The following is a 19,834-nucleotide window of genomic DNA, read 5'->3' as shown; positions in this document are numbered from 1 at the left end:
GGTCATAATTAATTCCGCCTTGTTGCTCATTTGTAACCGTAAGGCACCCAAATGGGGCTCTTCACTTCCGTAATTGCCTGCCTTCGGTATTTAATTCTTAATTCTGAGCTTTTCTATTTGTCTGAGCTGTGGCTGAAAGGAAGACTAGAGCTAGTATTCTTCATCATAACAGGAAGTTCATCACAAAATGTGCTGGCAAATGTAATGTCTCTGCAACCTACATTAGTAACGCAAAAACAATCTAACATAATGAGCAGTGTTGTGGTTAGGGGTAGGAGAGGTCATCCCACTACCCACAAGTTGGTCTTATTGCGCCCTCTGGTGGCCGGCTTGTGAGCAAGGTTGTTGTCTGTCATTCATTGGTTTTTCTTGGCTTATTAACATGGAAGATTAATGAAGACTAATTATTGAACCAGCCTGATTTGTGCAGGTGGGTTGTGGGAGATTCTGGGTCCTGTACTGCACAATCTGATCATGGTGAGCTCTATTCCTGAAATGTTCCTATTTCACAATCTACCTCGTAACTCCGCTTGTAAAAAGCTAACTTACAAGGCAGAATCTAAAACAGCTATGATGCAATTAGAAAAATTGGTCATTTTTAAAAGTGTGCTTCACAGAAAATTATATTTCTAGTGTAATACAATATTTTGCTCCAAACAGAAATCTACCCTTTTTATTGGATACACAATGTTATCTTGTTCATTAAATTCTTTGAAAATATAAGTTGTACTTTTTCAGTCTTTTTCTGTGGACCTTGAATATATTCATCTATACTGCCAGGTTCTAATATAATGTGACTCTACACAGTTTTGTTGGTTTTCTCACAGGGTCTAATCTGGAATTTAATACTGATTAATTTCATGATCTTTACAAAGGACTAAGGCCTCATCCATTTAAACATGATTGGCCTTTAAACAGTAATCAATGTACTCAATGGTTTAGTAACAGTACTCAAACTTGATGACATGTAACATGTTTTAATGGGCATGCTAATAAGAGGTAAGTCCCAGTGCCCTGCTGAAACTTGGATAGAGGTGTTGGCTGTAATTAATTTGGAAGGTTCACAAGATTAGTTCTGTAGCGCAGGAGTCTGAGTCCTGGTCCCAGCAGTCCACACAGCTCCTGAGTTTCATTCCAGCTGACCTTAATTGCCTAAATGAAGCCTTAATTGAACTTATAAATTGCTGGAGCTTGACTGCTTGTTGTTTTCTATAAAACCCTCTTTTCATCCAATAGAGGGTTGCAGGGAAGCTGGAGTACACCCTGGACAGCACAGACAAATGCAGACACACTCACACCAGCACCAGTTTTCCCAGAAGCCAATTAAATTACCAGTATGCCAGTATTGTGTAATTACCCTACCAGTATTGTGGGAGGAAACCCATGTGAATGTTATGGAACATAAAACTCCACACAGACGGCACTCTAGGAATTCAACCCAGGGTCTTGGCACTGTGAGGAAGACCAAACTAACCATGGCACCACTGTGCTATTCCAGTATTTTATTTATGAAATCCGAAATTGAAATACACCCACCCTGAAACCCATCCTTTCAAATCCTCAATTGGATTTTAGAGCAATCAATTGTGGAATTTAGAGCTTGGCAGAGCCCAGCCGGTGAGACCTGTAGTTTGCTTGTGAACACAAGTCTCTGGCTGACCCTGTTTCCTTCTCCAGCATCTTTTCCCAATGGCTAGCACGATGCAAGCTTTACAGTGCACCTCACCTTCCTGCTTCCCCTGTTCCACTTCTACGAGCTGCCCAGCGGGCCTCAGAGCTCATTCGCTCTCTTCACACTAACAGGCAACTCGAGAAAGATGACACACCAGGACTTTGTTGAGCTCCTGTCTCTCGAGAACGTATTCTCAGTGACTGTTAGGAGCAGTATTATGGGGTTTCTGACTGAATTAAACAAAAGCATTGCCCAGGGAGAGAGATGTCTGGTTGTGAAATGGGCAGCTGGTATGTTGTCGGGTGTCTGGGAAACCCACTGGGGCTATCCTCGAGTTATTGGTAAGGTTCTTGCCCGAGGTGGATATAACAGTTTGCTCACTATATAAATACATCACCACAGCCTAGTGCAGAGACTTCAAATACCACTCGATCTATATGCAGTACATACTATAGTGTTTAGATATTATGTGGAAGTGCATTTACAACCAAGAACAGGAGGCAGTACTTTACCCAAAGAGTGGTAAGAGTAGGAGTGTAGAACATGCTACCTGACCAGTTGTTGAAGCCACTATGGTACTGTAGCTTCTTTTGACAACCAGCTGGGTCCTGGGATCAATTAACTACTAACTTCCAACCTGCAAATAATGGCCCTAATGGCCTCGGCTCATTTGTAACCTTTGTTATGTCGTTAAATAGCCCGACGTCAACGCTTTTGGAGAACCTGTTACTAGTGCTTTCGGAAGGGACGAGTGACGGGGCCTGGGAAGCAGCTGAGAACATCTGGCGCTTCTGTCGATGCGGTGACGGGCAAACCGATCACGTGACGGGGATGCCGTTGCGGCATTGGCTAGTCTTCCGGCGCACCCTCGTCACGTGTTCGGGGCGCGTCAACGAAGAGCGATAACGGAACAGAGTACTGCTGCCGTGTTGATGAGGGAGAGAGCATCCCTTACGATCAAAACATTAAATAAATTAAGGCAGGGTTCCGCCCAGTTTGTGGATGAACCTGCACCAAAGGAATGATACGCACAGATCAGTAAGGTAAGAACCGGAAGGCAGCCGGCTCGGCTCTGGAAACGCTTGACATCACGTAGTAAACATTTAGCTACAGGATGCGATTACCGACACAAAGGAGAAGTTTGTGTCGCGTTTCCTGCAGCCTCTGCAGGCGAGCTGTGAAACGGTTCACGGTGACCGTGCTTCTGCAGGTTAGGATAGTGTCCGAGCTGTTATTCGGATGTATGAGGATGGTTTATTTGGGTGCACGACCGTGCTGTAGCTACTGACGTGGCACCGGGAAGTTGCAGAGAAACGCGAATTTATCCGTGTCTCCTGAAACATGCGAAGAGAAGACGCAGATCTCTATGATACTTAGCTGCGACGGCTCCTATTTGCGTTAGTCAAACCGAATTCCTTTTGGGTATTTTTTTTCTATTCATGCTGATATTTCAGCGTGAAGTAATGCATTGAGCGCAATATGTTCTGAAATTGCGTAGAGGAGCGTGTTAAAATGTTTACATCAAAAATGGGGGGGGAAAACCGCACCAGTAAATCCAGAATGTATCTTACGTAATCCGTGTTTCATTTAGTGCAGCAGGTGAATGTGTTGGAACATCGCACGAATTAGCCGTGCCTACAGCACATTTGCACAGACGTGACGCAGATGAGCGAGATGTTTCAGCTGCTCCGTGGAGACCGTGAAAGGCTCCACAATGGATCGAGACATTTGTTCTCATTATCTTGGAAAGTCTGTCTAGACAAGATCGTACCTCTAAGTTTAGTAAATGTTAACGCCTGGTGGGTAATGAGATTGCACACTACACAGGACACGCACTGGCAACGAAATATTAAAACAGTCCTTTTCCCTTCGCTTTTAAAGGGCGTGTTTGCTGTGGAGTTTTGCACCATGACTCCTAGGTCTGTGATCCTGGCGCTCCCTTCCTGCTGTGGAGACCCGCAGGACACGGCTGGAATCTGAGCTGGGCTTACCCCCTGGTGTGGCACCTGCGCGCTCATGTCTTCTTGAGGGCCAGTTTTCGGGGGTCTGGAGAAGGCGTCTGCTGCTGCTGTTCCCGGGGTGAGTTCTGCAGCCGGTGCACTGGAAGCTGGGAAGCAGGAAGAGTTAATGGGGGTGGTGGGGAGGGGAGCGATCTGGCTCACAGATACCCTTTTCGGACACGTACCAGCTGGCGCCCCGTTCGGTCCGGGCGCCGTGATGGCCTCCGAGCCCGCCAGGGTGCCCTCATCTTTCTCACCCGCGGCGGGTCTGTGCCTTTGGCACCACGGTGCACACGGCCAATGCTTCCTGCCACGCTTCCTGCCCTCCTGCGTCCCCCCCTCGTGTCCTCGCCTGCCTGCGCCAGCGAGGGGCGTGCAGGGGGGGGACCAGCGGGCTGTGGCAGGAGTTCCCTGAAACGCGCCCCCCCTCTCTCTCTCTCTCCAGTGTCTGCGGCGCTGCCATGAGCAGCGAGCTCAACGTGCCGATGGGCTCCCCGGCGCCCGGAGCCTCGGAGCGCCCGCAGGATGGGGGGATGGACTACCGGGACTGGGTGCGGCGCAGCTACCTGGAGCTGGTGACCTCCAACCACCATTCGGTGCAGGCCCTGTCCTGGAGGAAGCTGTACCTGAGCCGCGCCAAGCTCAAGGCCTCGTCACGCACCTCCGCCCTGCTGTCGGGCTTCGCCATGGTGAGCTGCCCGCGCTGGGAGTTCTGAACACCCCCCCCTCTTTGCCTGGAGACGTGCCTCCTGTCGTTCTGACAAAAATGAAGTTTTCAGCTCTGTTTCCCTGAGGTGACAGTGTCCACGTTGATCAGGCTGCGTTTCCTTGTGGCTGCGGTCGGTCCGATTGTCAGCTGTAGCTCAGCTGGATCTGTTGGTCTAGCAGCTGTGCAGCTGTGAGTGAGGACGGGCTTGAGGAAACATTCCCGCCCAGCATCTCGAAGGGGAGTGGGGCGGGTTTGTAAGGTGCACGCAGGGAAAAGAGAGACTCGATACAGAAGCTGCTTTGGGGATTTTGAGAGCCTGAGTCCTAATTCAGGCAGCACTGTGGCGCAGTGATTAACACTGCAGCCTAGCAGCGCCGGGGCCTGGTGTCAGTGCAGACCTGGGGAGCAAACTGTGTGGAGTTTGTATGGGGGTAATATTTCCTCCTTATATCCTGTGATTAAGAAATAAAAATATCCCAATATGGTTCAGCACGGTGGCGCAGGGGTTAGCAGTGCTGCCTCGCAGCGCCGGGGCAGTAGGTACTATCTGTGTGGGTTTTTTTGTTCTTCCTGTGTTCGTGTGGGTTTCCTCCAGGCGCTCTGGTTTCCTCCCACAGTCCAGGCTGTTTCCTATTCATGCTGGTAGGCTAATTTGCTTCTGGGAAAGGTGACCCTGATTTGAGTGTGCATGTCTGTGCTTGTCTGCCCTGCGATGGACTGGTGTCCCTTCCAGGGTGTACCCTGCCTTGTGCCCGTCGCTTGCTGGGATAGGTTCACTGGATTAAGTGGTTAGGAAATGGTTGGAATCTTGAACTGGTTGTTTTTTTAAGGTGGCAATGGTGGAGGTGCAGCTGGAGATGGAGTACAACTACCCGCGGTTCCTGCTCATCGCTTTCAGCGTGTGCACCACCGTGCTGGTGGCTGTGCACCTCTTCGCCCTCCTCATCAGCACCTGCATCCTGCCCAACGTGGAGGCCGTGAGCAACATCCACAACCTCAACTCGGTCAGCGAGTCGCCCCACGAGAGGATGCACCGCTACATCGAGCTGGCCTGGGGCTTCTCCACGGCCCTGGGCATCCTGCTGTTCCTGGCGGAGGTGGTGCTGTTGTGCTGGATCAAGTTCCTGCCCGTGGACTCGGGCACCTCGCCCGGCAGGAGCAACGCCACCGTGCCCGGACACAGCGGCTGGCAGGCGGCCCTGGCCTCCACCATCATCATGGTGCCGGTGGGGCTGATCTTCGTGGTCTTCACCATCCACTTCTACCGCTCGCTGGTGCGCCACAAGACGGAGCGCCACCACCAGGAGATCGAGGAGCTGCACAAGATCAAGGTGCAGCTGGACGGCCACGAGCGCGGCCTGCAGGCAGTGTGAGAGACCCAGCTGCAGGGCGGGCAGTCCGCCAGGGGCCCCCGCCCCCCACACATCCTCTGTGCAGCAGTGGCACAGCTGGGGAGGTGGGGAAGAGTCCCTTGATCTCTGTGTGCTGTCAGAATGTTTTACACTCTTCAGCGAAGTCAACCAGGCACGTGGCGAGGTGTGCGGGTAGTCTCGCCCTGCCTACTTTAAGGATTCTCTCAAAAACAAAATGTTTGTAAGCAGCTTTAAGGGCTATTTAAAAAAAAAGATTGAAGTTGGAGGTGCGCCTTTTAAAATTCATTTAGTTTCTGTATTTAAAGCTCTGTCCTTAACTGCCCTAGAGCAAAAAGGAACAATAGTTAAAGTACAGATTCTGGGAAAAACTGTCGAAAATGATGTTGCAAACTCAACCACTCACTCTTTGTTTTTGTTCATAACTTCCCTTTTTTGCTTGTAAAAGCAAAAGCACTTTTTAATAGGATTAGTTTTATTTAGCAATTGATCTGGGCCTCAGATGTCCAAGAACCAGGAAATGAAAGTGTAAAACAGTTCTTAACCACTCTGGAACACGTTATATCCGCCTCAAACTGTACTGCACACTGAGAGCATTTCCTGTTTGTGGGGTTAAGGCTCTTCTCTGTTGTTGTTTGTGCTTAATTGATTTGCCAAATCAGCCATTTCAGCAGAAACAACTGAAAAGAAAAGCTGCCAATCTTTTTTTCCTCCTGGAGTGAGTTTTGCCTTTTGCAGTGTGGGGGCATTTCACCATTTTCCAGCCACCCGAAATATGTAAAATGTGGAAAATGAGAATGCATAGGCTAGGATAAGAACAGGTATGACAGGAAAATGAAGATGAATGATGTGATGGGGGGGAAAGAGCCAATGAAACTGTGACTTTTAATTACAGTACATTTGTGTGATCTCTTCTGCTTCTGTATAGACAGAGATGGTGCATTTGCATAATTCAAATAAATCTGCAGTCTGCTGTTTCTTAAAACACTGCAACACACGGAGAGGATTTTCCTTAGGGCTCTCTTATTTTCCGCAAACAGACTTATCTGTTTACTTCCCTTTAAAATGCCCTTTAAGTCGGCTGTCATTTTGCAATTTGCATGCTTGGTGTCACTTGTGACTTGGCAATTCGACTCTTGATGTAAACATTAAACATGTCTGTGGTGACTCTAGTGTTTTCAGACAATCCCATTAAACGGAGGAAATGGATTTTAAAGAATAGAGGCTGTGGGAAAAAGCAAACAATCTTGTGCAAAGTGTGACATGTAAAAACACAGCTGCCTCACTAAGTGGTGAATCATTGTGTTAAGGGCTGTGCATTAAACCGAATTACAGCCTCCCCGTGCATTTCAATTCAGAAATCTGGGCTCCAAGTTTGTAAAGAGCCAATCGGTTAGCAGAGAAACTGGAATTGGAGTATTCTGTGTATACCGCAGCTGTACTTTTCTGACTGGGCCATTTCAGTGCTGTCCAAGCGTTCGCTTGTATACCTATATTTAAACTTGTTTACATTGTGTTTGGAGACTACTGAGCTGCAAAACATATCTGTTTCTTAAAAAAAGATACACAAGTTGGAAAAACGGCTGTCCTCGCAGTTTATATTCTTATTTGATGTTTTTGCAACAAAAGCATTTTCTTTTTCAAAAATTGGGAAAGGAGGACATGTTTGTGTGAGCCTAAGCCTTAGCAAGCTGGGATTTGCAGTGCCTGTTGTTAACAGCACTGAGGGAGACTCTGGAGGACTGTCTATTCCAACAGGCCTGGGGGAGCTGGAGATCTCCTGCCAACATCTGAAAGATATTTTTGTGCGTGCTTCTAACTCTCTTGTGTCGTTTATATTCCATATTGACAAAAAAAATCAAGAATTAAGACATTCCAGTAGACTTTTAACAAAATGCCGTTTCTTGGCGACGTGGACTTGTGGTTGAGTTAGATTGGTCCAGTTCAGAGACGGACTGCCTCGTGATGGTATTATCTCACTTTGTGCCAGAGAGATGTGGAGCAAACCAAGATATGTTTTCTTTGACCTAAGACGAGATTATTTATGCATCAACTGGTCTCCATGGTTTCCGTGTTCTTACCAGCCAGCTGCCTTGTGGAAAATCCATCTGCGAAACCGACTGATCCCATCGGAACCAACCTTTCTGTGTGGGGAAAGCGTGTTGTTTAAGCTGGCCTTTGTGGCCGACGACGATTGTGGAACCCTTGCTGGATTTCTCCACTCATTTTCCTAACCCCTGACATAGAAAAACCAGCTGTGTTTTCCTTGGTATGTGTTGGTCCGGCGATTTTAATCTGTAAAGCTGTTCAAATAAAAAAAATGGAATTTTAATTGTCTCCTTTTGATTATGCCAATACAGCATCTCATTATTTATATTGCTACATTTGAATAAAATATCTTATGAACGTCTTTAAAAAAAAAACCTTATTATTACTCCGTGTTCACAGTGATAATTTGAGGCAGGACGGAGTTTTCCCCTAATTCCAAATATTAATTTTGTCAAGGCTTGTTTACTGATCAACTTTTAATATAAAACCTTGATCTGAAATGACGCTTTCTTACACATCAGCGTCATAGTTCCGCCTGATCGCTGCAGGAAGAGTGAACAGCTGATCAGCATTACACTCTCACAGAGCCATGTGGGCCTTCAGCGCCGATTGTTATCTCGGCCGTGACGAGATGTTGAATTTATAACTTCTGTTCGTGCAATTTAGACGCTGTTTTAAAATCCCGCCCTGTCTCAAAGTGAATGTGCTCTCTGTGTGCATTATTGTTATAGAACTGAAACAGCTGCACGCAGTTAGGGCCGGTCACGTGTTTGGCGTGTAGCCTTTATAACTGCAGGGCGGTCAGCGGTACCTGCACCGAGGGACATGTTGGAGGTGGGTGTGTCTTCCCCATGTGGCTATACGATTTTAGTGCGTAGAAAAAGCTCTCTTTAGGTGTTTTACTTAGCGAATTGTTCTTGGGGAGAATGATCTTGATAACGAACTATGAGCCGTGAGTAAAGAAGCTTGTAAATATTGACACTTTCGGTTTAACTCATTTTTGCCGTTTTGATACCAGCACGGCCTCTGTTCCATTAAACTAGCTTGTGCCCGAGTCTGAGTAACTTCCAGATGCTCAGAAGTTCAGTTTCAGTATTGTCCGTCATTTGCAAAAATGATTCTACTCTTGAGCAGCATTATGGAGGGATATATACACACACCAGTAGTGATGATCTGTGATGTGCACTGCCAACATAAAAGCTGCGAGAGCGCTGTGTTCAATTAGTAAAGCGCTAGAACACGTATCGTACACCGAGAGGGGAACTTCGATGGCTAGTTTCCTTTCTTCAAGTGTCCAACAACCTTCATTAGTCGACAAAGCTTTAAATCGCACAGCGCTGCTAAATGTCGTATCTACAGCTGCAGTCAGCAAGCCGCATGAGCTGTTCTTGGGATGTGGCTTCAATAAGCGCCCCTGCTTCCTAGATCCACCCTCCGCGATACAGAACAGCCCTAATTTCTTCCACACCTGATGGTCGCCAGAGGCGTTTCTCGGGTGAGATGTCGATAAAGCAGAATTGCAGGTTTGGCGGTTCGGCTTTGAGTATCGCGGGGTAACAGTCCGAAAACCGTGTGATTGGTTATAGGCGGCAGTTGTCTTTAATGCGGATTTTTAAAATCGTTTTGACCAGCGAGCTTCCTGGGCTGTGGGATGTTCAGACGGAGTGGGTGGCTTTTGTCAGGTAAGCACTGTTTGCATAAGATGAGACCTTCATTTCCTGCTGCTTATAGAGAGAAACTTGAGGCCAGCAATCCCCGGTCTGTGATGGGCAGTTCTGGACCGGTTTTAATTCCAGCTCTTCTCTTGAGGCCCCGCATCGGGTCCTTGCTTGTCTACTGCAGCCACGCTCGCCGCTCCACTGACCTCTTGAAAGAGCCCTAGAAGTCGTGGAGAAGCCTGCAGTCTCGGCACTGCCCATGAAGGCGAGAGAAATCGGCCTCCTGAAGAGCAGAGTGTGCAGTGTGCTGCCGCAGACCGGTGTGTCCCATCAGGACGAGCTCCAGTTGCTGTGAGCAGCTCTTGGATGACTCCCCTGAGCCGAAGGGAGATGAAGCTGTAGGCACAGTACTCCGTGAGGGACGGCTGTGATGACAGGAGAGTTCTGACCTGGTACTGTGGCTCCGTGCTTGCAGTGACCGGAGTGTGATTGTGCCTAATCTTCTCTCTGAGCCGCTGGCTTGTGGGCTGCGGGGAGGGGACACAGCCAAATGAGACTGTATCCATCTCTCCAGAAACGGTCTTTAACCTCGGACACGCAGGAGTACTGCTGACTCAATCTCGATGATCCTGGGTGCTGTTGGGGCCACCTGGTAAAAAGACATCTACCAGTACAGGAACATGAGCATAGAAGAGGGATGAATAGCTCTTGAAACGGGGCCTACAATGCACAAGTGTCACCAAACTTGTAAAAAAACAGCAGATTTTAATTCTCCAAACACTTTTTGAGAGTAGTATGGTAATAAGACTTTGATATTACTGCTTAGGCTCTGGCTGTACTTAATGGCTGCCTTGTCATTTTTCAACAGGTGGTAAATGCCCACAAGAAAAGGATGTTATTCGGCTTGATTCTTACCAGTGCTGTAGATGTCGGCTCTGCACCTGGAGTGTACAACTTGACACATCCCTGTGGCTGCCGGCAGCAGGTACTCAAACTGGTAGCTGCTCGAGAGTGTGGTTATAGGTGAATCATGGAGGTGTTGCTCTGATCTCTAGTTTGGCTGAGGTTGCCCTTTGTTTTGGTAAAATGGTAAATTACTATTTAAAATGTCTATAGGCCCCAGATCTTCTAGTTTGACTGAAGAACATCCAGCCTCTTAAAGGAGGGTTGCTAATTGCATGCGATTTTGTGAATTTTGCAGTGATCTGTCAGGACTGAGGTTTTCCAGAGCTTCCTGGGAGTGTGATCTGAAGTGGCCATGTCTTCAGGAAAATCAAACAACTCTCGAACTCCGTCCCTCCTTTGTAATGAGGAACCTCGAGACTGCTTGAGCTGGAAAGGGGCTGGATCTTTGGACATTCATAACCTTGATGACCAATGAACTGCACAAACACTGCACATGAGTGCTGGTTAAAGGCTGGAACAGTGGTCAAATGCCAAGTTCAAACCTGTAACTTTGAAGTCTTACTAAGAACATGGACCAATGTCTTTGCATATGTCTGATCATTGTTAATAGCTAAGCTTTTTTTTTTTTTTTTTTTAAAGAGTCCTTTGCAGTTTATTAACCAGAATTGCTTCTCGGCCTTTGAGCTAAGATCAAGTGTTTAAACAATCATCAATAGCTACTGTACAGACCACATACTAAATGGATTTTTGGAATAACAAATAGATGGTTGTAGTGTGGAGGAATTTGCTCAGTCTTCTCCAAGTAGTAGTGCAGAACTTGAGATGAGGTTTCAACAGGAAGCATATAATTAGGTTTCAACTAAAGCAAGATGTCTGACAAACTGAATGAGCAACAGTGAGTGGATGGATGTTTCTCTGGCTAATGGAAAGCCAGTAATCTTGTGGCTATGGGTGGGTTTGTTGTACTTAATGAGGAGCTCTTTTTAAAAAAAACAAAACAAAAAGAGCCAAGTTTGGAAAAAATGATCAGCTGTATGTGATTCTTGGGGGGAGTTTAGTAACCTTATAGGTACTGTTCTTGTAATTTTCTAATTGATGGGGTGTTTATGTCCATGTTTTCTTGATCGCTGAGAACAGGTGTGATTCTGCCTGGTGGGGGGGGGAGGGAAACTTCCTCTATCTAAACAACATAATCAATGGGTGGCTTCTGTATGCTTCATGTCCTTTTCTAACCATTACCTTGTGTGTAAAATAAAAAAATTACACGGTTATAAAGATCTTAAATGTCAAGAATAACTATGAATGTATTTGTTGGCTCAACTCTGCCCTCCCCCAGGAATGGTTCAGATGTACAAGTTCTGCTTCACGGTGTAATGGGGAATAAAACTGTAACTACTACCTATTTTCCCCTTTTTCATTCATTCAAAGGAGTGGTGTCCTATAGAATATGGGGGTTTTTGTTTCCTCCCATCTCTTTGAACTCTAATCCCACCACTGGAAGCTGTGTGAGTTTAGACCTGTCCTTGTCCTGGGTGAAAGGGTAGGGGGGGTCTTGCCAGTGGGGCTGATTCTACAACAAAGCCTAGGGGGGAAAGGGGGTGGAAGTGCAAAACTAGGGAAGTAATCCTTATTTGCACAAAGTTTGCATAGGCTAGCTTAAATACTCCCTGCTCCTGTTCACCTAGTCCCTTCACAAGGGCACCTGTGTAGCTCTCTGGTAGGCCTCTAAGGGGAACCAACAAGTGAAATGCTTTCCTATTGACAATGAGCCCTTGCCTCCCTTAATTACAGAATACTCTCAAACTTTAATAGCATTATATTAACCATTTACTGCAGGTTGAAACTTTTTTTTTACCAGCAATTATTTGACAAAGACGTACACTGAAGTATCCACAGACTTGTACGGTGCTCTTCAGCTACAGTGTAGGAACCATGACATGATGGGAGATGAGAATGGATGTGTATAGCTTTCTTATTAGTCTGGCACAGGCCTGGGTACCCCGTGGCAATCTGCCGTCCTTTATGACCAGTTTAAATTTACCAAAGCTACTGGGAAAAGCGCTTTCTTGTTACATTAGAATTTGTGCCTCAGAAACGAAGCTGCCAGGCTCCATTTTCATCACACGTCGATTTGGCTGTCTGCCCTGTTGCTATGTCCCTGTGAAGTATTTGACTGACGCTTCTCCAGCGGTCTACCCTTCGGGGCAGTAGAGCTTGATCAGGTGCTGCAGTTCAGTAGGGTACCCGGTCAGCGGGCAGCGCTGGTGGGCCTTCACGTAGGCGAAAGCACAGCGGTAGCAGAAGACGTAGCCGGAGGTGGCCAGCGCGGTGTCGTTGGTGCGGGCTTTGCGGCACAGAGGACACTCGCTCTTGCCCACAGGAAGTTCTGGCTGATCCAGGTGCAGAGGAGGGGGAGGGGTGGGCAGGGAGGTCAGGGCCTTGATGGTGCCCTGGTTCTCCGAGGAATACCACCAGTCCAGGAACTGCAGGAAGAAGACCCCGACGGACAGCCCGGTGGAGATGGACACGGCCACCCCCCCCACCGCGGTGCTGAGGAAATGGCGCAGCTTCTCCCCAGCACTAGGAAAGGAAAACGAAATGAAGTTATTACTGCGGGGCCTCGTTTAAGCGCTGACCTGTTCCGCAGGGAATTCTTTTTTCCGGAGCGGGATTGGTTATATCCACCAACCCCTTCTTTTCTAACCGCTTCATCCAAGTCAGGTCGGCAGGAGAACCGGAGCCGAGCCCAGCAAGCAACAGCCACGAGGCAGGCCACACCCTGGAAGGGACGCCAGTCCATTGTGGGGCACGCACACACTCACACCAGGCCACTTTTCCCCTAGAGGCCAGTTAACCTACCAGTAAGTCTTTGGACCATGGGAGGAAACCCACATAGACTGCACCCCAGGTCTGGAATTGAACGCAGGGCCTCGGCACCGGTGTTAAACTCTGCACCACACTGCCAGTCTGGGCGTGCTAACATTTCCACAAACGCGTCCAAACTGAACTTCTGAAGTGCGCAGGGATCATGCAGCGAAGACTTGCCTCGACACTTCTGCTCACTCTTGAAATGTTTACTGGGTATAAATGAATAATTCCCTGCAGGCACATAGTGGGTATTTTAGACAGCTTTGATAACATTTTTTTTGTACCCTGGCACTAAGCTTTCCAGGACACGAATGCCCTATTAACTTTGGTGAAGCACTCATGGCACGATGCAGAAAAGATGCGCAGTTGTCCAGTTTTGTGCTGTCACGGATTCCTCTAGACTGGATCTGCACCAGTGCACAGCCGGCCCTCTCGGCACTGGGGCAAAGCCAGGAGAGGACAGCAGGGCCCCGGGAGGACCTCTGCGAGATGTAGGATCGGTGCGCACCTGAGAGGGGAGGCGGAGGTGGACGCCGCTGTGGGCTTGAGGTCCAGGGCTCGGATGTCTTGGGCCGTGAGCCGGGCCAGCCGGACCCCGGCCAGCCGCAGCAGGGGGGAGTGGTGCCGCGCGCGGCCGAAGACGTAGAGCAGCTGCTGGCAGAAGACCCAGCCCTCCCACGCCATGCTGCAGAAGGGCCAGGCGGCCAGGAAGGCCCTGCAGAGCCGGCCGCAGGCCGAGCGCGGCACGCGGATGGAGAAGTCGTCCTCCTCCCTCAGCCGGCCCAGGAGCCCCTCCAGCTTGGCCCGCAGGTACGGCAGCAGCGCCAGCAGCAGCAGGGAGCGCCAGCGCTGCCGCCGGGGCAGGCCCAGGCTGGCCAGCCGCCCGCCGGCCCCGGGGGGCACGCGCTTCAGGCTGTAGAAGTTCTCGGAGAACGAGGCGCTGGTCCGGGACAGGAAGTGGTGCTGCAGCAGCAGGTCCAGGGCGGTGTAGATCTCGTCGAACCAGCGCCACAGGCCGCCGTACCGGGCCGGGCTGGACTCCGCCAGCACCTGGAGGAGGAACGGGACTCGGATCACTCGGTGCAGGGAAGCTCAAGCAGGTGCGCCCACCCCCGCCCCTCGTCCCCAGTGGACATCCAGAACTTCCACACAGGCAAGAGGGACAGTACAGCAGAACTCCACACGTTTCCTCTCTGGGGCACTGTAAGAATAATGGGCGATTGTGGATTAATCCAGCCCATCATTTTCTCATCGCTTTATCCAAAGCGGGGTGGCAGGGGAGCCAGAGCCTATCCCAGCAAGCAACAGGTGCAAGGCAAGGTACACCCTGGACGGGACGCCAGTCCATGCCAGGGTAGACAGCCACTCACACTAGCGCCAGTTTTTCCCTACCCCTCTCTGTTTGGACTGTGGGGGAAAGCCAGAGCCTCTGGAAGACACCCACATAAACATGGGGAGAACATGCAAACTCCACACAGACAGCACCCCAGGTCCTGAATTGAACCCAGAGCACCAGCGCTGTGAGGCGGTAATGCTGAGCGCTGTGCCACCGTGCCTCCCCCTGGTTGATTAATTTCAAAGCCTATTAATCATGTTCAAGAATGCAGTTCTGTCTCTGTTCAGTTTATTTTTCCTGTCTTTATCGGAGAGGGATAGTAAAAACCTGTGTATGATCATGGCCTCAAGAGGCTAGAAATGCTGGAGGCAAGTCTGTTTTGCAAGGTAAATGTCACAGAACCCTCTTAGGAAAACAAAACGTGTTTCAGTTAAGTGGGTCCTTACATTTAGTCATTAACCTTTGCATTCACGCTTCTAATAAATTTCAGCTTTATGAGCATTTTATGAACAAATTGCAGAAGGCGCAGAAGCAACACCAGATGCTGTAGCAGGAAATGAATGAGCTGGTTCACCACCTTTACTGCGTGCTGCAAGGCTGGTCTGACCGAGGCCATGAGCGAGTCCTGGGCGAGCACCTCGAAGATAGAGGGCCTGTCGTCCCGCTCCAGCGAGGCCGAGCTGAGGTGGGCTCCGCGCTCGGCCATAGCGCCGAGGTGCCCTTGATCTCTGCAGGCGGAGTGCTGAAATCCCAGATGGGCACAACTAACATGAATTAAAAAAAAAAAAGGTCGATAACCTGTCCTTGTGGTTTGTTGTTGATGTTCTTGGTTAGGCGCAACAATGATCACTGCGCATCCCCAGTAGTTAAAACAGTTCCCCTCAAAACAAACTGGATTAATAAGAGGCTTTCAGACAAACTAACTCCTCTTTGCAGCTCGCAAATCTCCCCACCCTCGCTGAGCCTCCAGATGTTTTGCTGTCCGCCTCTTAAATCGTTCGGTCGGCTCCTTCCGGAATCCCTGCTGGCTCCTTCCGGCGTCTCTCCCCTCCTCCTCCGCCTCTCGTCTTGTTTTTCCGGGAGTGCGGTTTCTCTCCCTGTGTGTGTGTCTCTCTCTCTCGCCCTTGGTCCGTGATACCAGCATCTTGCTTCCTCTGTCACCTCTTCGCTCGGCTCTTCTGTTCGCCATCACCCAGAGCAGGTGAGCGTCGCGTCCCCGTCTCCTCGGTACCGGCGGGGAGGCCCAGTCCACCGCACCGTTTTTTCCCGGACAGGCAGATGCGGGAGCCGGGTCACACCCAAGCCGGGCTGCGCAGTCCAGGGCTCTCCGGCATTTGCTGGAAAAGCGGACATGCAATAAGAACTGAGAAAATTAAATAAACATTTCTGGCGTCCTTCCTTGAGCTTGATCCACATTTCCATACATGTAATTCACAGGCGTCGGTTGATAAGGTCAAGCCTAAATGCAGCGCTCGACAAGGGAGACCGATAGCGATTGCGTATTAATTTTAATTGACTATAAAATCTCGATTTTGACTTTGAACTGTAATACTTTCTGAATAGGCTGGGCGTTTTTTTTCCCCCGTAAAGGCCTTACTGAGAATGTGCATTATTGCCACACCGCCTATTTAAATCCAGTGTGTTGTAGTTGTTTTAGGCATCCCTAACCAGACCCGTTAACTGGTTTTCTCCGACTGGTACAGCTGTTCTAGTTGGTTTAAGACTACAGTCGGTTATTTGTATACTTCTAGACAGTAACCAGAACAGTTTGTACTCTCGTGAGTCTGAGGTCTTAATTGCGGGAGTATTGAAGTGGTTCCTCTCAGGAATATGTTGAAGGAATAAATATATTTTAACAGTTCAACATTTTCAGATTAATATACCATTGTTTATATTTAAAATAGCAATGTTTGTTACAGGTTTTTAGTTTAAATCCCTTAGATTAAGGATAATATTGTTTTTCTGGGCTGAAAGATTTCCTTCAAGGTGAAAAATTATATCCTTCAGTGAACTCGGTGAAGTGGTTCACTCCATAGGTCAGTTCGATGCCAACACAAATTCCAATGTCTGAGCTGTAAATGTACTGTATAGTGTTATGATTCAGGTATTTCCTTATATGGGACTGGAAATGAAAATTTTCCAGTATTTGTAACATTATCAGTGTATTTTTGCTTATGTCTGTCCCAGAGAAAACATACAGTAAGCTCTTCTAAATCCAGCATACACCGGTGTTTCTCTGCAAAGTAACGTACTCTGTGTTCCATTTTTCCTTTTCGCAGCTGTTCTGAAGAACTGCAGTCATGACGGATTCGAAGTACTTCACCACAAACAAGAAAGGTGAGTCTTCTCGGGGGAGTGTTTGAGTTTGATGGATGACACGAGATGGTCTATTTATTTTACTCCGTCTCAGATTGGAACTTTGCCTTTGCAGGTAAAAGATATGATACGTTTACAGCATATATTTAACACAACATGAACCCATTGACAAATAAGGTACATGTACGATGAGAAAGTATTATAAATAAAGTGAAATTCATAATCAGTTGTCCAAATGATAACTGTCCGGTTGATAGCTGTAGGAGCAAAAGATGACTTAGTTCTATTGCTCTTGAATCCAGACAGTCTAAATCGACACCCAGATGGAAGGAGTTCAGATTCACTGAGCAAGGGGTCATGACAGTCAGTGATTATATTGGCCTTCTGCACTACTTGTCTGATTAAGATGTCTGACAGCTGTAGCTGTTGTGTACTGACAACTTTGCTGGCTGCCTTCACTGTCCCGCTCAGTGTGTTTTTGTTGCATGTATTCAGGTTACTAAACCAGGCTACTGCAGTGAACGACAGGACAGATTCAATGAAAGTTCTATAGAATAAAGTCACTGTTCTACTACAGACATTAAAATAGTGGAATTGTTTTAGGATAACGGTTGCTGTTGGATTTTCTTACATAGGGCATCTGTGTTTTCCTCGGTATATTTGTAAATGTTCACAATATCGATCTTGGACTGTTGGGTTTGCAGCTGGTGGTTGCTTTCTGAAATTGACGATCATGTCTTTGCTTTAAATATATATAATACTGATTGTTTTGCTATGAAGTTGGGCTAATGTCAGGACTGGACTCTAGAAACAGACCAGAACATTTGAAAGAGAGTAGCTCACCAGGTGTACGGAAAGAGATCACACAACAGGCCTGGGCAGCCTTGGTCTCGGAGAGCTACAATCCCACAGTTTTTATGGGCCTGCCTCAAATCATCTAGCCTCCCTCAAACACTTTGAGCACTTTCATTTTGACCACTGACACAGCTGATTTGTAGTAGTTTAGTGATCATTTCTCTAATGAAGATACCAACTTCCCCTCCCCGTAGCTATAAGGGATCGTATTTTGCCATTTCTGGCATAAAGGGACCAAATCAGTTATAGCGATCAAAATGCCAGGTGCTTACAAACTGAACGTATAAGTATGACCTGTAAGACCTGTGAAACTGCAGCTCCAGGACAAGATTTGGCCTCCTCTGTGTTAAGAGCTCAGTGGTGATATGAGTGCATAGTGTGTTATTATTATAGTGTATGAATGTATTTATGTAGGTCTATGCACTTGTAGCTCCTCGGTCCCGGCAACATGTTAACATGTTAGAAGGTTCTGCAGTTCCAAATCACGAGGTTGTTGGTGTAGAAGTGAGGATTTTGATGTTTATGGGGTTATTTTGTTTGTGTTTTAAGAATGGATTTCTATAGGTTTCAACACTAAAACATCAGTGGGATCTGCTGTGAGTGATGGAGCAGTGAGCAAGACTCCGGTTAGCATTGCTGCCTCACTGGCTTCAGTTTCAGACCTGGGGTGCTGTCTGTGTGGAGTTTGTATGTCCCCCCTGTGTTTGAACCCGTTGCTTTGCCAGGAGAGATCCTGGCCCCCCTGCGACCCCGAGCTGGGAGAAGTGGTTAGACAATGGATGGATTAGTTACTGGAGCTGAGAGGGCAGTGCGCTGTGCTGACGCCGTGCTTTTCTCCCGTTTCAGGGGAGATCTTTGAGCTGAAGGCAGAGCTGAACAATGAGAAGAAGGAGAAGAGGAAAGAGGCAGTGAAGAAGGTCATCGCCGCCATGACTGTGGGCAAGGATGTCAGGTACAGTCATTTCCCTTGAGTCAGCTTCTCTTCAGGCTGGGAGATGAGGATGCTGCATTGTTCTGTGCATCTATCCGTTGTCGGATCGGTTAGGAAACATAGGACACAAGGCAGAACTACATCCGTCCTTCGGATGAGACGTAAAACCGAGGTCCTGACTCTCTGTGGTCATTAAAAATCCCAGGGCGCTTCTCGAAAAGAGTAGGGGTGTAACCCTGGTGCCCTGGCCAAATTTCCAATTGGCCCTTACCAATCATGGCCTCCTAATAATCCCCCTCTATGAATTGGCTACATCACTCTGCTCTCCTCCCCACTGATAGCTGGTGTGTGGTGAGTGTTCTGGCGCACTATGGCTGCCGTCGCATCATCCAGGTGGATGCTGCACATTGGTGGTGGTGGAGGGGAGTCCCCATTACCTGTAAAGTGCTTTGAGTGGAGTGTCCAGAAAAAGCGCTATATAAGTGTAAGCAATTATTATTATTATTATTATTATTATTATTATTATTATTATTATTACATCCCAGATGGAACGCCAGACCATCCTGGGGTGCGGACACAATTCTACCATTTCACTGTACCTGGTAGGCTGTGGTTAAAATAAGCTTATTGTACATGAAGGAGATGAAGAATCATCAAATCTGCTTTGTGAAGGTTGCTTTTTCCAATTCACTGCCACCCTGTGGATATTTGTTACCTACGTTCAGACTACATCCATGAATGACCTTGTTGACTTCCAGTTTGATTTGCATGGTGTCCCATTAGTTTTGTGTTTGTCATTTGGTTTGAAAGATTACCTCGTCAGTCGTTGGGTGCAACATCACCTGCGTTGCAGGAGCGCTTAGCTTCAAAAATACTTTTTATCATGTGGACTTCCCAGTGTTTTTTTCAGTTTTATTTTGTGTCATTGGCTTTCATGCAAAGTAATTCAAATAATGGAATATTTTTTCACTTATTTCATCCTAAATGAAGAGTCTGGAAAGTCAGCAGGTAGGCTGGTCTCTGCTTGGTCAGGGTACAGTGATGTTGTGTTCTATCTGCTGGTGGAAAATGTTTTATTTATCTCGAGAGAATAAAGGTCACCACCACCTCTAATCTGTGGTAAAACACACTATCATATGATTTTATGAACGTGTGTGTTTTGTG

General features: G+C 47.8%; 3 protein-coding genes and 1 long non-coding RNA gene across 14 annotated transcripts in view; 3 read left to right on the top strand and 1 right to left on the bottom strand.

Moving 5' to 3' along the window:
* Positions 1 to 1,889: 1,889 nt before the first annotated feature.
* Positions 1,890 to 8,083, top strand: orai2 (ORAI calcium release-activated calcium modulator 2). Its single transcript, XM_006640815.3, has 4 exons — positions 1,890 to 2,715; positions 3,554 to 3,751; positions 4,118 to 4,361; positions 5,212 to 8,083. The coding sequence occupies exons 3-4, from the start codon at positions 4,134 to 4,136 to the stop codon at positions 5,752 to 5,754; spliced, it is 771 nt and encodes a 256-aa protein (XP_006640878.1). The 5' UTR covers positions 1,890 to 2,715; positions 3,554 to 3,751; positions 4,118 to 4,133; the 3' UTR covers positions 5,755 to 8,083.
* Positions 8,084 to 8,537: 454 nt separating this feature from the next.
* Positions 8,538 to 11,762, top strand: LOC107079895 (uncharacterized). 9 transcript variants are annotated; one of them, XR_011183752.1, is made up of 5 exons: positions 9,128 to 9,295; positions 9,387 to 9,482; positions 9,610 to 9,723; positions 10,327 to 10,443; positions 10,660 to 11,762. It is a non-coding gene; the product is annotated as an uncharacterized lncRNA (long non-coding RNA). The 9 variants fall into 9 exon arrangements; XR_011183753.1 differs by lacking the exons at positions 9,128 to 9,295; positions 9,387 to 9,482 and adding an exon at positions 8,620 to 8,634; XR_001480796.2 differs by lacking the exon at positions 9,610 to 9,723 and having other exon boundaries at positions 9,131 to 9,295.
* A 406-nt stretch (positions 11,763 to 12,168) lies between these two features.
* pex12 (peroxisomal biogenesis factor 12) lies at positions 12,169 to 15,551 on the bottom strand. Its single transcript, XM_006640814.3, has 3 exons — positions 15,146 to 15,551; positions 13,741 to 14,282; positions 12,169 to 12,944 (listed from the first exon to the last, which is right to left on the bottom strand). The coding sequence occupies exons 1-3, from the start codon at positions 15,272 to 15,274 to the stop codon at positions 12,557 to 12,559; spliced, it is 1,059 nt and encodes a 352-aa protein (XP_006640877.2). The 5' UTR covers positions 15,275 to 15,551; the 3' UTR covers positions 12,169 to 12,556.
* Positions 15,552 to 15,614: 63 nt separating this feature from the next.
* ap2b1 (adaptor related protein complex 2 subunit beta 1) overlaps positions 15,615 to 19,834 on the top strand; it is a 35,659-nt gene continuing 31,439 nt past the window's right edge. For 2 of the 3 annotated variants that reach the window (XM_069184481.1, XM_069184479.1), the window contains exons 1-3: positions 15,615 to 15,769; positions 16,848 to 16,905; positions 18,586 to 18,691. In XM_069184481.1, coding sequence (XP_069040582.1) covers positions 16,869 to 16,905; positions 18,586 to 18,691 — 143 coding nt within the window. In that variant the 5' untranslated portion in view covers positions 15,615 to 15,769; positions 16,848 to 16,868. The remainder of the gene's footprint in view (positions 15,770 to 16,847; positions 16,906 to 18,585; positions 18,692 to 19,834) is intronic. The other variant, XM_069184480.1, reaches the window with a different exon arrangement.

Source organism: Lepisosteus oculatus, chromosome 26 (genome assembly GCF_040954835.1).
Source record: "Lepisosteus oculatus isolate fLepOcu1 chromosome 26, fLepOcu1.hap2, whole genome shotgun sequence".
Classification (NCBI taxonomy): domain Eukaryota; kingdom Metazoa; phylum Chordata; class Actinopteri; order Semionotiformes; family Lepisosteidae; genus Lepisosteus; species Lepisosteus oculatus.
This window is presented reverse-complemented; position numbering and strand designations above follow the sequence as displayed.